This window comes from Heteronotia binoei, chromosome 8, assembly GCF_032191835.1.
Source record: "Heteronotia binoei isolate CCM8104 ecotype False Entrance Well chromosome 8, APGP_CSIRO_Hbin_v1, whole genome shotgun sequence".
NCBI classification, from domain to species: Eukaryota; Metazoa; Chordata; class Lepidosauria; order Squamata; family Gekkonidae; genus Heteronotia; species Heteronotia binoei.
Genome location: NC_083230.1, coordinates 59711078 through 59729550, shown reverse-complemented (window position 1 = coordinate 59729550; position 18473 = coordinate 59711078). Strand labels below are relative to the sequence as shown.

Here is an 18473-nt window from a genome sequence, read left to right as displayed (position 1 = left end):
AGTCTAAGTAAAGATGTTAGATTACATACTTTCTCCTAGGCATCAAAACTAGGGTTGCCTGGCTACCAGTGGAGGGGACACTCTAGTATTTTGGTAAAAAAACTCTATGGCATAATAGAGTTTTTAACCAAAATGCTAGAGTGTCCCTGTGTGATGTGCCCAGCATGATTACATCACTTCTGGGTGATGTCATCACACCCAGTATGTCAGGCACTGACAAGCTCTTCAGAGGCAGGGCTCCCCACACTGGCCAATCCTGTGCTGGTGGGTTGGAGGCCCTGAAATCAGGAGAACCCCAGCACTTAGTGGAAAGTTGGGAAACCTAATCAAAACCTTTTCTCTCAGTCCCCCCTCTCAGACTATTCAGCTGTTCTAGGTTCCATAATTCTTTACTAGATTTAGTACTGTTCTGTGTTCTGGAGGCCAGCCCAGTCAGGTCTCCTCAGGAGCAGTGCCCTCAGGTCTAGGTAGTGAGGCTTGGCAGTGTCAACAGCAGCTGTCAGCAAGAAGCTGGAACACAGGCTTGTACCTACTAGATCATTTGATCCACCAAGGCAGCCTTCCCAGATCTCAGACTTAATAGGCTGGAAATTGATCTGGCTCATCTGCCATGCTGGCAGGTGTTGAGCTCCTGTGGTTGCACTGTCCTTTGGCTAGGAACTGTGAAGAATTATTGTTCTCACCACCTGGCTCTGGGATGGGATTGCATGCAGCCAGTCAAGCACAATACCTCCTCTGGGCCACTTTGGCCCAGGCCTTGTGTTGCCGCTGTTCCTGAAGAATAAGGGAATGCCCTAGGAGGCTATGGACCCCAGTTCACAACCTGCCCAGTGGAGGCCTGGTGGTTATTCCAGGAGTCAGTGACCAGGTTGCCTTTGTAGGCTTTGGCAAGGGGGGCCTCTGGTTCTGTTGGAACACTGGTAGCAGGCACCTCTGCCATGTTGGGTCCTCCCTAGTCCTCCTCAGTCTCTTCTCCTGAGGACAGAGTCAGTCACTGGCATAGACAGAGGAGATAATGACAAGTACTTAGAGTCCTTCTAATCAGAGGGAAATGAATGTCCAGAGGGAAGATCATAGTTAAATAAAGCTAGGATATAACTGGATAGGGCTCCACCCATAGACTCAATGCAGGGTTTCCCCCCTTGAAGATCTTTGGCTTTCCCTGCCTTCTCTGTGCTCTGAGCGTACTCATCTGCTGCTAATTAGTGAGTTTGGTTAGTTCAGATGGCTCCCCAGAGATTCAGTGTTTCCACAGTGTTCCCCATGTTTCAGAAGACTGCTCCCCTACAGTCCGCTGCTTTGAGTTAGGGCACCATTCTTTAAAACCTTGGTTCCTTATGAACTTACAGCTTGAAAGTCAGTAGGTGGTTCTAGCTTCACAATTTTTTTCTTGCATTGAAAAACCCATTAAGTGTCTTAGGAGGGATTCTTTCTTTCATGGTAGAATCCTACAGAGAATACTATGATCTGCTTCAAGTTAAACATAGTCCTCCAGTATTGCTAAGGGCTCTTGGAAATGTAGAGACAGAAGCCTTCCAAATGCCATTGAGAGAGTAATGCTGTTGTTGTTCAGTCACACAGTTGAGTCCGACTCTTTACTCAGCCTTAAACAGAAAGAGCAGTAGATGTAAGGATTTTACTGTGTATTTTGATATTGTATGAGCGGTGTCTGTTTGATATTATTATATACTATTACATGATAAAGTATTAGTGAAGACTGTAATGTACTATTTACTGGAGGTTTCCTTTGCTTGACCATGTTTAATTTACAGCAGAAGGAAACAGTGGTCCTCCATTATTTGCAAAAGAAGCTAATCTTCATACCAGGGGTTTTTTTTGTCTTTGATCTTGTGTGGAGACTTCTTGCAGGAGATTACAGAATGAATTGTCAAAACCTATGTTTCAGAAGTGACAAGGATCACAGGATCCAACACATCTGGTGTATCATGGTGACAGAGAATAAGGTGTGATCCACGAGGTTGCCAGCTCAATTTTCCACTTGGCTATGATCGATAGACACATATGCTTTGTGAAGGTAATCCATGGGCCTGCTTTATGGAATCACTAATCCCTGCTCATAGCATCTCAGCAACAACCAGAGGGTCCCAGTATTTTTTCCTTGTAGGTCCAGATAAATGGACTCACTTTCAATAAAATCTGCAGGATATTGAATATACCTTGTCTTGGTTACCAAGACATCAGAATTCACTAGTCCCTAGCAAATTCCTCCTTGTGGAGTTTATACCAGCTCCTTCTCACACAGAATTTCTGTTTCTAGTGGAACAGCCATAGTTCAGTGAGGTTTTGCAGGTGGTAGTATGACAGCTGTAGCAGGAAAAAGTATGTGTTTAGGACAACTGATGGAATCATAGAATCTTGCCAGAATAGTTTATGAGGACAGGATTCCCCACCAGACTCCTACAGAAGACATGCCTCCAAATTGTGTCTTCTGTCTGCATCCATCTCCTCTCTTACTCAACTCGAAACTCCCAGGAGCTGTCTTCGAAAAGGTAATCTTGTAGTGTTTCTCCCATGTGAGATTCCATGAGATTGTTAATTCCATTGGTTCTCAGGAATCCATGAGGGGGGCACTCTTAGAGAGTGGCAATTCTGGGAATGTCAAAGATATAACCCAGGACGATTGCCAGGAGTCTGGATATCTGTGTGTTTTCAGCAGGGGCTTTTTACCTTCCAGGAGCAATGGGAAGAAAAGGAAACTCTAATTCTTACAGTTAGCACGCTGCCAAGACATAGGCTAGTACTGTAGTATGTGTAGTAGTGGTATTTACCTCAATGGAACAATCTATAGGAGTTTTCCTGTACTAAACTGTGCAGATAAATCATCCTGGGGTCCTGAGATTAATATGTACTGTTTTAGTAGTAGTCACTACTATTCTTTTGGTGTCACTGGGTTTTCCAACAGGTGAAGAGTCTCCACTGTAGGGGGACATGCTTATAGACACATGGTGCCATTCTACCAGTATTCTAGTGGCCATGAAAACTTCATATTCCCACCAGGTATAGCTCATCCCAAGAGTGATGATCTGGGAGAAGTAGTGTTCCTTTGTGCACTTTAGTGACCTTCTCTGGATTCCAGGACATTCTTGATATTCTTCTTGACTCCATTTGTTTTTTGCCAGGTGAGAGGGTTTTCTTTTGCAGGGGCTAGCATTTTGTCATGACTCTCATTTTTAACAACAGTTTGGAGCTTAAGTGGGGCCAATTTCTAGAACTGGATTCTCTCAAGGTGATTGCTAAGATATACACAGCCTCTAGAAATGAAGGTAACACTATAAAGTGGAAACTGTGCACATCATGATGTGTTGCTAAATCCACATAGGCTATTATTGGAGAAGTTTCTTCAGCCTTTCAAGCTGACCGTGACAAAGATCTGGATGCTAATACTCTTAATATGCTAATATGCTAGGTGGTAGTTGATTTGAAGTTTATGGAGGATTAGCAAGTGAAAGAATCTTATGTGCCTTTTACTGGTTCACCAGTTTCTAACAGGGTCTCTCCTCCTCAGTCTTCTATTTTACCAAGGATTTTATGGAATAAACACTTTTCTCTTTGTTTTAGAACTTCATATCAATTTGACATGGGAGAATCTATGTCCCATAAGCATGGGGTGGCTTTTAGGGATTAATCTTGCCTTTAGTTTTACAGTTTATTCAGTATTTCACAGGATAGAGAAAAACCTTTTTTTCCTCTTCCTTAATTTCTCTCCAGGAATGGGAGTAGCTTTGCTTAGGCTTTAAGGGTCCTTAAAACTTTATGTCTAGCCTGGAGGGGTGTGTGTGTGTTGCAAGATCTGAGACACTGCTTGCTTCTTTTAGCAGTTCTTCCTAATATAATGTGAATCATCCTCTCTGTCAAGATCATAGATTATGGATACTATAGATATATTCTAGGGACTCAGTACCCCTAATGAATATTTCTGCATCCTTCCTTAGGAAATTGCTTCCTCAGTCATACAGGGTTCCTCCCCTAAGAGACTTTATATTGGATGGTCTTCTCTTGACATTCAGGTTATGATACTTTAATTTCAATGGATTCTTCTTGACATTTTGGCTTACATCAAATGTAGTATGGGTTCCCTGGCAGAAAGCTGTCCTAACTAGGAAAGCTAGCTCAAGAGGCACATGACTCCACCTTAGGTTTCAGAGCTTTTTTACGTTCCAGAAGCTGAACTGTCTTTGCACTACCACTGGAGAAGGGAAACATTGTTCATTTACTGTGAATTTCCATTCTGTGTGGAATAGGGATTCCCCTCATTTTTGGAGCGGAAATATCCTTAACTGAGGCTGTTGGTGTGATAACCTTGGGATGGCTTCTGCAGAGATGCCCTGCATAGGTATTAGTTTATGAATAATTCCAGTGAGCTGTATCTTTTTCTACACCACTTTTCTTTGTCCATTTATTTATTTATTTAAATGGTCAATTCTTTGGACCATTTAAGGATGTTGGACTGCCCCCCCCCCCACTATACCACTAAGAACGGAAATTTATGGTAAAGGAATCAATTTTTATTTCCAGCCTCTTTCAGTTTTTCTGACCTAGGCATCATATTAAAAGGGACTGATAACACCCTATTCCAGGGGTGTCAAACTCATTTGTTATGAGGGCCAAATATGATATAAATGAGACTGAGCTGGGCTGTGTCGGGCCATATATATACCTATTTAAGATTAGGTAGCAGAGTTATAAACTTTTTAAAGGACACAAACACAACTATTTTTTTTTAAAAAAACAACAACCTTAAAATAAAAACATACTTAAAATATTAGCACTTGTTGGTCTTAAAGGTGCTTTCTTTGTATTTCTTCTGTGGGATCCAGGGAACTGGGCAAAGGAAGCTCTGGCTCTTTCCCTCTCTCCCCAGGGGACCAGGAGGGGGAACAGCCTCAACCAATGGAGAAAATTGAGGTTTTGCTCTGTAGCTCCTGTGCGATAGAGTAAGCCTTGCAAACCAAGTTGAGATGCAGAAGGAATCAAGAGAGAGGAAGAAGGTAGCAGATAAGAGTGAGTTGCTTGGGGGCCTGATATGAGCCCTCCGGGGGCCTGATTTGGCCCCTGGGCCACATGTTTGACACCCCACCCTATTCTGTAAGACCATAAGAGAAGCCATATTGGATCAGGTCGATGACCCATTCAGTTCAACACTCTGTGTCACACAGTAGCCAAAACCAGATGCCATCAGGAAGTCCACCAGTGGGGGCAGATTCCAGAAGCCTTCACTGTTGCCCCCTCCAAGCACCAAGAATACAGAACATCACTGCCCCAGACATAATGTTCCATTTATACCTTACAGCTGATAGCCACAGATGGACCTCTGCTCCATATGTTTATCTAATCCCCTCTTGAAGTTGTCTTTGCTTGAAGCCTGGTGGTGAATTCCATGTATTACTCTTTGAGTGAAGTACTATCTTTTATCTGTTCTAAACCTACTGCTCATTAATTTCATTGAGTACCCACAAGTTCTTGTGTTGTGAGAAAGGGAGAAAAGTAGTTCTTTCTCTACCTTCCCTATCCCATATATAATTTTGTAAACCATTATCATGTCACCCATCAGTCATCTTGTATTACTACAAGTTAAAGAGCCCTAATATCTTTAATCTTTCTTCATAGGAATCATTTTAGTTGCTCTTTTCTGACTTTTTTCCAATGCTATAATATCTTTTTTGAGATGCAGTGACCATAACTGTACACAGTATTCCAAATGAGGCTGCACCATTGATTTATACAGGGGCATTATGATACTGGCTGATTTGTTTTCAATTCCCTTCCTAATAATCCCCAGAATTTGCCTCTTTTTTTTTATTGCTGTCACATTTTGATATTTTCAGTGAGTTATCTATCATGACTCCAAGATCTCTCTCCTGCTCAGTTTCTGTCAGTTCAGACCCCATCAACACATAAGTTAGGATTTTTGGCTCCCATGTGCATTATTTTGCACTGGCCCCCATTGAACCTCATTTGCCACACTGATGCCTACTCGCCCAGCCTTGACAGATTCCTCTGGAGAATCTTACAATCCTCCTTATCCACTTCACTGCTTACTCCCAATTCCAAATCCTTAATGAACTAGTTAAAAAGCACAGGACCTGGTCAATGGACCTGTAAGCTGTGAAGTCTTGTGAGCAAAAATTCTGCTTTGTGAGCTACTGGCATTAAAAGTTGTGAGCTACTGCACAAATTAGTTTGCTCTGGGTCATCCTTCCTGGGCAGGCTGAACTAAGACAAAAATGTGTGAGGCAGAGGCTAAAAAACTGAGCTAGCTCATATTAACTCAGCTTAAAGGGAACACTTGACCTGTTACTGTGCCCTGTAGTACCCCTGCTTACCACTCTCCTCTGTGAAAACTGCCCATTTATACTCACTCTCTGTTTCCTGTTCATTAACCAGTTTTTAATCGACAAAAGGACTTGTCCCCTTATCCATGACTACTGAGTTTACTTAGGAGCCTTTGATAAGGAACTTTATCAAAAGCTTTCTGAAAGTCTAGGTAAACAGCATCTATTGGGTCATCCTTGTACACATGTTTGTTCCCTCCACAAAGAACTCTAAAAGGTAGTAATATAAGATCCTCCCTTACAGAATCCAAATTTACAGTTGAGTTATTTCAGAATTCTTGGATGTATGGTGGACAGTTTTTAATTTGTCCATCTATCATAGGACCTCCTCTCTTGTCACCTCAGTCTGACTCAGGTCTTCCAACATCCCTTCTGAAATCAGTGGTTCTGAAGTGGACAAGGACCTCCCATCTTTGACAGTGAAGAGAGAGACAAAAAATGCATTCAGCTTCTCTGTCGTGCTTTAGTAATCCTTTCCCTGTTGTGCTTTAGTAATCTTTTTACTCTTTGGTCACCTAAGGGCCTGACTGCCTCTCTAGCAAGTTTTCTGCCACTAATGTATTTGAAGAAATTTTTATTGTTTTTAAAAATGTTTTTTTGCAATATGCTCCTCATAATCCTGTCTGATCACTGACTTACATTTTATTTGCCACTGCCTGTGCTCCTTTTTATTTACTTAATGCAGACTAGCTTCCCACCACTTAAAGAAATCCTTCTTAACCTTCTACTGTTTCCTTTACTTTTTTCATTAACTATACAGGACCTTTTTAATATATATTTACCTATTTGTATCTTTCCTAACCTGTGGAATATATTTGAACTTTTTATCTCAATTCCTGTGAGCCACCATGGGTATTCATTAATTGTAGTATGACTGTTCAGATAAGCTCAAGATGAACATCTGTTACAGGGAAGTACAACCCTTGTTCATTGAGATGTGTGTCATGCTAAGAAGCTGCTTACAAGACAAGAGATGAGTATAAGACTCTAATTCAAATGAACTTTGTAGCACTGCTTTCCCCACTGCAGCATCTTGTCTAGCACTGGTATTTAAGCATCAATGTGTGATAAATATGGATGCTGTATCTCATGTTGCAGTTTTACACACTTCTTCAACAGGAGCTTCCTTCAGGAATGCAGCTGAACATTGCTGAGCTCTGGTGGAGTGAGTAACACAGCTGCAATGGACACTAAACTTCTGCTGTTTGATAAAATGTTCTTATTTGATCTAACACAATAGAGATTGTGTGGATGCTTGATGAGATTCCCTTCTGAACTCTTTGGGCCTTCATAAATAAAATAGTAAAGTTTTTCTAACATACAAAGAGAGTAGGACTCTGTTATCTTTAGGTGCTGGGGGAAAAACAGGCAACACTACATTCTGGTTCATATGAAACCGAGACACTACTTTTTGCAACAACTTAAACTAGGCCTCAAAACTTCCTTGTCCTTATGCATTTTAAGGAAATAGGGTAATTTATTTATTTAATAATGTCTTAGCACTCACAATTAACTCACCTGGCAAGCTGAGATAACTGACAAATATGCCATCTTTGTAGTGAGAAACTATAAAGAGCATACAGCTAAGGGTTCAGTGGGCTATTCATCAATATGGATAACACTAAGGACTGGGTAGTCATTAAACCTTTTAGAAAGCATTTAGACCAAAGAAGAGCATTTTGTTTAGCTGGCTCAGGGAAGCAGGAGTCAAGTTTCACCTTTAAGACCAACAAAGTTGCAACTTGACTCTTATTTTGTTCTACTGCTTCAGACCAACATGGTTGCCCACTTGGATTTGGCTCAGGGAAAGTAGAAATTGCTAATAAGTGGATCTTAATAAAGGTGACAAGCCAACATTTAAGTGTAACAGATATTCAGAATCTTTCACAATATAAGTTGTAGGCTGAATATTATTTTGCATTATTTGAACTATTTTTGCCACCTACAGACATGTAATTTTCTGGTGGAAGGTTTACTAGCATCTGTTAGTACTTTTTGAATACAAGCAGAAAAATAATCTTCTTTACATCTGAGTAAATCATGCTGTCAGATTAAAAGAGCTAATATAGATGATTTAGTCCCACTGAAATAAACATAATCAACTCAGTTTTAGCTTACATTCAGACACATGACTGGTGCTAGCCCCTGAAACAGGCACTGTTTTTTGCCTGTCCCCCACCTCTTCAGATGGAATCAGAAGGGTGAGGGGAGCCTATCAAGCTACAGTGTGGGACCAATTAGGGGTTAGCTTGCCAGCCAGGTCCAGCAATGGCTGCCATTCCCAAGCATTCCAAGCCCAGCACGAGCTTTCCACCTACCCACCCTCTTTCTTAAGACCATGTGAGATTAGCTAGTCACTGGTTGCAAGGCTAACCATACATTTTTGGGGCCTCACTCAAACTGGCCACAAGGGGGCCTTTTTGCCTGCTCTGCATGGTCTGAAGGGGTTAGGCATAAATACACTTGGTAAAACTGGTTAGGCTCTTACAGGGAAAGCAGGAAAAGCATGGGTTGAGGGTTGTTGTTTTTTTTGAGATGACAAGCACCCTGAGATATCAGTGATAGGGGGGATACTCAAACAGGGTACCTAGAGTCGTTGCAGTCCAGATCACTCAGTTGGGGGCCTCTTCAAGGTTGGGGGAGCATATGATGAGCCTTAAGGCTTTGCAGTCATGGGCTGGAATGTGCCCCTATCCCTTCTATACACTGGTGTGTGGGCCATGATGAATAAGGTCCAGAGGGATCCCGACCTTGCTCTGAGCCAGGGTGGGTTTGTCTGTTAGGAAGCTTGCTTTGCAAGCTCAATACAGCCTGTGCTTTAAAATGCAATGAAATGGTGCAAATCAACTTATGTATAAATAAAATCTGACACTGTGAGTAGATTTGGAGTGGCAGCAGCATTGTCTTGTGGCTCTCCCAGTCTCATTTTGTAATATTTTTATAATAGCTGTAGGAGCCTGTTTGAATTATCTTTGCCTGGATTATTTTTGAAAATACTACAGTGCTTTGACTCGTCTTGGAGGAGTATAGCATGAATGGAAATGTTGTTTGGGAATTGTGTTAATTTGGCTACTGTTGTATACCTTCTAATTTAATCAAAGAAGAATCAGTCTGCTCCTTTCAGCAATGGGAAGGGGACAGATTAAGAGGACACGTGACTCGGACGACTCAACTCCTCCCGTGGTCCGTAAACAGACAAAATTGGACGTCTTTTTTACCTCAAACTGATTCGCTCCTTTGGCAGACGATGTATTTGAAAGTCAAGCTGATGAGTGGAGAGATTTATCTACTTGCTTTGAAAATAATAATGAAGTCAATAAAGATAATCTCAGAACAGCTGATATGGAGGCTGAGGACTCCATTTTAAACAATTATCCCAGCCTGATTGCTAAAACTGTGGAATTCATCTTTGAGAGATTAAATTGTATTGACACCAAAATTGAGCAACTATTGCAGGCGTTGCCAAATCATCTGTGTACTTCTCCCTGCTCATTTGGACAAATTGCTCATAAAGAAAATTTGACTTTACATAAGGGTGGGACTGAGAGGCTGAATAAGCAGCAGATAGCGAATGGGTCACTACAGTATCAGCTACAATTACAGCCACGTAAAGTATGTATTACAGTTTGCAGATTCAGAGGCCAGATGCTGTCCTGGAAATTTAAACATCAGGTTAAGCACCATCTAAAAGCCCTTTTGGGTTTGAGTTTCTCTTCAATTGATTTAATTTCACTAGAGCCTCTACATAACCCAAATCAGGCTCAACAAATTCTTCTTACTTTTGATAGCTCCAAGATTCCTACAATGCTGCTGCATCAAAATACTTTTTTGGCCCTAAAAGGGGTTTTTCCAGTTCGAGTGTTTGACAACCTAGTTGTATCTCCTATGCTTGTGAACTTCCCAGACCCCCTTAAGCTGAAACATAGTGATGGGCCTGCTGATCGACGACCCCTTGATATTTCTCAGAAAGATTTGATTCACTGGTCTGTTTTACCTACCCCCCCATTCTGGAGGCAGAACATCCCGACCATTTTTCCCCTGATAACACAATAGAGGAAGATCTTTTAAATTCATTCTTGGGACTCCCAGCTACAGAACAAACAGGGATTACTACCAGGTTGGAAAGTCTAAGACTTAGGCTCTTGAGTATTAAAAGAGACTCTTCAGCAATCGTACCGGCTGCTTCCTGTCAGAACAATGATTCTTCTGTTTGCCTATCAAAGCCCAAGCTACTGCCATCCTCTGCGTCAGTTCCAGTAAAACATAAGGCTTGAATAAATCAGACCAACAGATTCCTCGAATCTAAACCTATACCGAAGGTCATTGATTCTTATCCGACTTGCAACACTGTATTGACTGATGGTGACGTCCAAACTGTAACTGGGGCATCTTATAAAAATGGTTGTATAGTTTCTGATTCTGAGGTTGACCTGAATAAGGTATCGCATGAGGGCTGACAATTAAAAATTCTGTCTTGGAATCTTGGGGGTGGTGAAATAAGCTTCATGACCCTGACTTCCTGGCTCTTCTACAAGGACACCATATTCTTTTCCTCCAGGAGACCTGGAGTCAGGACCACGAACAGCTTTTTATTAAGGGATACAGGGCCTTTTCAGTTCCTGCTGTCAAATTGCATCTAAGGGGTTGGAGCTCTGGAGGTCTGGCTATTTTTGTTTCAGTAGATTTGGATGTGGAGATTCAGGTCTTGGAAAAGTATTGTTCAAGCAACTTTCAAACCCTTTTAGTTAATGGTTTTCACTTCGGTGATCTTATTTGTATTAATGTGTATATTCCCCCAATTAATTCTAAGTTTAAAGCTAATGAAAACTTTTGGGACTGGTTGGGTGTAACCATTGAGGCTTTAACGTTACAGTTTCCTAATTTTTTTTTTATAGTGGGTGGTGATTTTAATGCCAGAATTGGTTCAGGTGTTTTAGATTCAAGAGCCAGCATGAATTCTCAAATCGCAGTCCATGCTTCTCTTTTGGACTGGACTTTGAGGAATAAAGTCATTAACAAATCGGGACTCAAATTTTTGGAATTGCTTTCATGGACTAATTTATATGTGTTAAATGGTACCTATTTAGATGTAACTAGTGGCTCTTTCACTTACTTATCAACTTTACGGGCTAGTACTATTGATTATTTTGTCATATCATCCACCTTATTGAAGTTAGTGGGTAGGTTTGAGGTCGCTGATAGCCCTTTAAGCGACCACTGTCCATTGAGACTTACATTTAATCTCAATTCTAATATTCTCCTGAAACCAGTCCCAGAATTTGCAGAAGATTTAATCCAAGGGTTCAGGGGACTCAGGTGGTCAGAGCAACTACATTCCAAACAATCCCAAACCCTTGCTAATCCTGAGTTGGAGACTCTGAAACTTGCTCTTTCCCAGTCTGGCAATAATGCCATCAAAACCCTTGATGCTATAAATGGCTATTTTAAACCCTTTTTTATTAATGGTAGGCCAATTAATTTTACAGTGTATACTAGCAATGACTGGTATGATTTGGAATGTAAGGCGACCAAAAAAGAGATTACATCGTTAATGAGACTAGCAAGACGTAATAATTATGATTTGCTGATGTCACATATTCTGAAAATTAGGTCTTACTATAAAAATTTAATCAAACAGAAGAAAAGGGGGTATGCCAATTCTTTATGGAATGAGCTTGAATTAGCTGTTTCAAGGAAAAATGAAACTTGATTTTGGGATATTGTCTCTAATTGTTTTAATAGCCACCCTCAACAGCTTGATGCACACATCCCCCCCAAAGCTTGGGTTCAGCATTATATTCAGGTATTATCTGTAGCTTCTTCCCCTGTAGATATTCCACAAGTGCAAAATTTTAATTTTGATATAACAGATCTACCCGTGTGGGCCCCAGTCTCGGAGAAAGAGATTGATGGTCTAATTAGTTCTTTGGCCTCTAGAAAATCTCCTGGGGAAGACTTGATCCCCTCAGACTTCTATAAAGCCGTTCCCTCATGGTGGTGGCCTGTGCTAGTCACAGTTTTTTCACAAATCAATGATACAGGCATAATCCCTTCCTGCTGGAAGCTCAGTATCATCGTCCCTATTCATAAGAAAGGGGTTAAATCAGATCCTCAGAATTATAGGCAATCAGTTTGCTTGACATAGCAGCAAAAATATACAGTAAATATTTACTGTTTAAGCTTGAGGATTGGGTCATTGAGAGCCATATTATTCACCCACACCAAGCAGGTTTTAGGAAAGGTTTTTGCACTGTTGACCATTGCCATACCTTTCATCATTTGGTGCATGCCACCTAAAAGGTCCCACAAAATCTCTATATGTAACATTTGTGGACCTGGCTGCTGCATTTGATTCTATTGATAGGAACCGTTTATGGCAAAAGCTATCAGATTTGAATATTGACAAAAGGTTGTTACTTTTGTTACGCGAGTTGCATACTGATATTAGTGCTCAAATCAGAGTGGAAACTTCAGGCTCACTTACAAAAAGAATTGCAATCTGTAAAGGAGTGAAGAAGGGATGCGTGTTGGCTCCTACTTTGTTTAATCTCCAGTCTTAATGGAGAAGGGGAACAATGGCTGCTCCCAGTGCTGTGAGTAAGAAACTAGCTCAGTCCCTGTGTTTGTTTTTGCATTCCTTTTAGTTAGAAGTTGTTGCACAGTACAATAGAGAGACAAGAGTAAGCTAGAACCTCTGGTTTCCCTGTGTTGGTCTGTAGAACTTGGTTGCATTCAATAGCTTTCCTGTGTGTGTGCTATGTTTATTTTGGCTGCTCTGTGTGTGTGTGATTTAATTCCTAGAGCTATCCTCAGAAGTTTATTCTATATTATTATTTTTTTATATTATTAGTATTGTTATTGTCTTCCATCATCAGAGCTTTCCACAGACCTTTGTGTCACTCTGCTTTAAATGGTTCTTAATAACTAGGGTGACTTCATTTGAATAGAACATGGTTATTTCTCCTTTGTCACAGTCATTTCTCTATGTTTCTTCCTTTTGCTTTGGAGAGGGAGGAGCTGAACAACTTTTTGGATGGTTTGTAGCCTGCTTGTGAATGTTCTCTCTTTTTAAGTGTTATAAATTGATATCTCCTTCGGGTACCATAGGGATTTTAGTCTGTTTGAACATGAGTCTTATTTGACTCTGTACTAAATCTGGAGTCAGAGGTAGCTGACCCTGATTCCAGAGCATTCCCAGCAAGCAATCTTGACTGGTAGAACAGGTGACAAGACCAGTGTGAATAAAATTGGAGTCCAGTGGCACCTTTAAGACCAGCAAAGTTTTATTCAAAATGTAAGGTTTAGTGTGCTAAAAGCACACTTCATCTGCCTCTTATGTGTGTTGGTCAGCTGTAGAAGAACTAGATTCAAATCCAGGAGCAAATCATAGAACCATATACTTTGCATTTCTGTTCTTCCTAAGGCATTGTGTGTGTTTCAGTAGAAAAATAAAACAACTCTAGTCTTCAGTCTTGCAGCATTTATAGCTGTGTGATAGCTTTTGGATTCAGTATCTGAGTGTTTCTGTATGTTCCAATTGCAACATATGTTGTGGTGCTTGCGGGGGGTGCAACAGTGGGAGTACTTCTACTGTCCTGGCCCCACTGGTGACCCTCCTGATGGCACCTTTTTTGCCAATATGTGATACAGAGTGTTGGACTGGACAAGGCACTGACCTGATCCAACACTGCTTCTCTTGTGTTCTTAGGAAACCTGCCTCTTACGTATGTTGGTCAGCTGTAGAAGAGCTGGATTCTAATATATCTATCTCTATATTATATTATCTCTGTATTATGTTTAGAAAAAAAATGAAGGATTGTTTTTTTCTCACAATGAATTATTTTTTCTCACAATTGTTTTTTTAAAAAGCAATTTCATGTTGGTTAATTTGAATTTTTTGTTTGTGTGTGTGTGCACCTAGAAGTCATGGTGATAATTCATCTTTTTTTCAGAAATTGGTAATGGGGGGGGGGAGCACCAGAAGTTAAGCTTGCCTAGGTCACCAGATAGGCAAGGGCTGGCCCTGAGGGTATTTGGTCCTTTTTAGAGGCTTCCTTATATAACATTTTGGAACTTAGGACAATTTGCCTTGCTCTTGCTTCTTTTACAGACCCTTTTTGAGATGAAATCATGCAGGTGCAAACCGACAGCACCACCCCTGTGTTCTATACCAACAAATAGAATAGTTTTAATATCTCTCTATGTGGAAGCACAGAGAATAAAGACAAACTTAATGCACAAGCATATACAGGCCAATTTGGATTATTACTGCTGTGGATGGGGAGAGGAGGATTAAGACTTCCTTCCTGTACCATTTTCGCAACATGAAATGGCCCTAGTGTGTTGCTGTATGCCCCACTGAGGAAATGACATGTACCGAAGAGATACATATAGGAGATAGCCCTTGGGTCAGTGATTGAGCATCTATTTAGCATGAAGATGGTCCAGGTTTAACCCCTGGCATCTCCAGATAAAAGGATCAAGTATTAGATGATGTGAAAAACCTCTGCCTTGAACCTTTATCAGTCTTAGGAGAAAATATTGATTTGAATAGCCAAGGAACTAACTCAGTATGAAGTAGGTTCATGTGTCTACCATTTCAGGTCAGGAAAACAACACACAGAGGAGGCTTAAGCCCAACTCCCTGTGTAGTGTGTTTCTAATCCAAATCAAACTCAGCATGACTGGGAATTAAGATGGAGTTTATGATTTAGGTCTGATCATGCAAACCTGGGGAGGGTACACGGAAAATATAATCTGTAGTTAGGCCCTTGAATCCAGGTCTCACAGTTCTGGTTTCAACACACTCTCAACTATATTATATTGGCACTAGTGCTGATAGAAATGTGAAAGGTGGTCAGATATCACCGAGGTAGAATTATATAGTGATTTACATTTATGGTTCATTCTAGAACACAGGAAGAGCAAATGATTTTCTGAATTCCTGAGAGAAGTAGTTGGAGGATAGAGGTCATCCTTTGAAAGTGGATCTTTGTGACCTGTATAAATAAGAACTCCACAAACACTTCTAAACAAGTAAAAGGTCACAATGGGGTCATGGCTGCAGAACCCCAGAACTATTGTTTTCCTTAAGGAATACACTTACCGTGTAAATCTCTCATCCTTCATTTCCAGGTCTGCCACTGTGATCAACTGATCAAGTTTAAATTTAGTGTCAATAATTTCGGCATCACGTGGAGAGTACGTGCCTCCTTCTTTTTGCTTTTGTCGAATTCTAAGCCAAAAACCACAGGAAAAGTTGATGTTCAGCATCAAATATAACTTCTGACTTCACTGGAGTCAGTGACTTCTGACTTCACTGGACAATCTTCAGCAAAAATTATACTCAATATTTCATAGAGTTAGTGGTATGAAAACAGTAATAAGAAGAAATGTGGTGCTGGTCACTGTTATTAACTTGTACTGAGATATATTTAACATATTTATTTCTTGGTATATTTGCTACAGTTGTTAATGCAAAATAATGTTGACAGTTTTTTACTATGTCAACTATATGGTGTGACAATATAGGAAATCAGACTTTGAATACAATTTTGTAGTATAATGAAAAATTAGATTTTTTTAAAAGTAGAGAAGATAGCAATACTCCCTGCTCTCATACCAAAGAAACTCCATAGAGTATTTTGTCCTTACTTTTACAAAAATAGCTATTTAACTGTTAACAGCCTTATTGACAGCTATCAATATGTTTTCTATCTTCTACTTAGTGGCCCAGAATTTATTTCTGGTTAGCAACACTGGGTTGATGGTTTTTAAAAAAACTAGGAATGGAGTTTATATAATGGATATTCCCCATTTCCCTCTTTCTGTCAGAGTTCCTTTCATTCCCTTAAAGCTGATCCTAAGGGGTGGGAAACTGTCAGAAAATGCATGAAACTTCATGGGATAGTGCAGGTCGGGGTCATGGAAACTGCAGAACCCTTGCCCCACTGCATAAACTGAAGTGTTTCACTTGCCATGTGCTCCTTTAGATTCAAGAAACATAGATGGTATTTAAACAGGCAATTAGGAAGACCCTCAGTTTCCCTAGACCCAAAAATATAACTTCAGCATTCATACTGGGATTCTGATACCTTTCTTTTAGGACTTCCACAGCAACAGACTAGAATCGAAAAGTTCTATAGTTTTTGGTATATAGCTCCTTAAATCCAACAACTCCTCCTTAAATCCAACAACTCTTTAAATACTTTAGACATGAAAGATTTTTTTAAAAAATTAAAATAACTGGAAAAATCTGTGAGATCTTAATACTGCTTGGCCATTTTAGTTATCAATATTTTAAGTTTTGTGATTCAGTGGCAGAATGGCTATTAAAAGGCAAATACTCAAGCACATATAAAATTAAGAATTTGACTCTTTCCCAGCAAGAGCACTTATGTGAGATACCTGCCCTACTGTGCTGCATTTAAGGAGTTATAGCCATTCCATCTTAATGATCCAAATGTAATAATTAAGACTAAAAATAAGGCCCTTAAGTTAAAGACCTTTCTCTTACTTCTACATAGAGGCCCACATATTAGATGGACATCTCAATAAAGCTTTCAAAGCTTTATTTGGGCCACTTTAAGATTAGCAATGAATAATAATTTCCAAATTTATGCTCCGGATACCAGCTGCAGCTGCATTTAGCCTTTAAAACATTTAGAGCTGTAGTAATAGATCTTTCATATCAACTTGAAAAACTAACTCAGCTACAAATTAATATAAACACACACATACATGTTTGATGCTGAAGAATACTGCAAGTCCAGTTGATTCCACTATTTAAATCTAAAATAATTCAAGTGAACAACCAGCAAAGTACTTACCGTGCAAAAGCATAGATTGCTGCCACAAGAAGAATCACAGAGAGTATGCACAAAGTAACTGAAAGTATTATTTCTACAGCTCTTTCAGATAGTCCATCACCTGTAGTATATAAAGTAGGCAAAATCTCAGTTAAAAATTAAAAGAAAACTGATATCATACAGTTATTTTCAAGTGTTTACTTTTGGAAATAAATTTCCTACAAATGTGCTCCTTTATTTCATATATTTTAGCAGAGACTAGAATACCGTATTTTTAGGGATCATCTTCTATTGTAGTTTTCCAAATATAGTTACATTATTATTAGGGCTGAGTCCTGAGCTGACCATAAATTCAGCAATAGCATAACGAGGGTTGCCAAATCCTACCTTGGTTGCGGTGGGGGAGTTCTCTTGTGTGTGCTTTGCATGCGTGGTATGATGATGTCACCTGGAAGTGATATCATCGCGCTAGGCACATTGTACCATGGACACTCTAGAATTCAGATTAAAAACTCTATTTTACCATAGAGTTTTTACCCCAAATCCTAGAGTGCCCTCCACACAATATGCCCAGTGATCACAACTCTCAAGTCATGTCATCATGCTGGGCATGTCACACAATGACAGAGCATGTCACACAATGACAACACACCATGCTGGCAGGTTGGGGCCCCCAAACTGGGGAAAACCCCACCCCCAGCAGAAGCTTGGCAACCCTAAGCATAACAAAAGTTACTGTTGCTGGCATCAAGAACCGAAGAGGTTAACAACAAAACAAGTTGAAGGCCTATTGTTAAAATCAATATATATAATTTAAATATTATCAAAATACATGCATTTATTATTAAATAATTTAAAATACTTAGGGGCCCAACATTACCCTCATTACTCACTGAAATACATAAAGCACAAGTGGGAAACAATGCAACACTACATGTTTCAGCCCCAAAAGGCCTTCTTCTGAGGTCAAGTATATTTTATACATTCAGGCTCATGATACAACTTATAACTGTTTACAAATCAATACTGGAACAAAAAAGGGGTCCCCCCCTAATAAATACAGAATGGCACAAGTTTGAAAACTGTAAATGAGTCCTCTTATGTCATAATCAGGCATATCTGTCGAATGGTATTTTTATTGTATGCACCCCAGATTTGCTCCAGAAAGCACAGAAGCAAATTGCAGATCAGAACCAATGTGGCATGAATTGTATGCAGTGTATGCACCAGAAAATTTCCTTGCTTTGCTGAGGTGCACAGCAGCATCCCACATCTCACAAAGAGTATCTTCAGTTCTTGTGTAACATAGGCA

At 40.0% G+C, this 18473-nt stretch overlaps 1 protein-coding gene across 1 annotated transcript in view; it reads right to left on the bottom strand.

Annotated features, from left to right (window-relative positions):
- The window catches only part of PTPRQ (protein tyrosine phosphatase receptor type Q), a 213067-nt gene that overhangs the window by 34327 nt on the left and 160267 nt on the right, over window positions 1-18473 (bottom strand). The window contains exons 37-38 of the mRNA XM_060244417.1: window positions 17183-17282; window positions 15460-15588 (exon numbers count right to left, since the gene is read on the bottom strand). Coding sequence (XP_060100400.1) covers window positions 15460-15588; window positions 17183-17282 — 229 coding nt within the window. The remainder of the gene's footprint in view (window positions 1-15459; window positions 15589-17182; window positions 17283-18473) is intronic.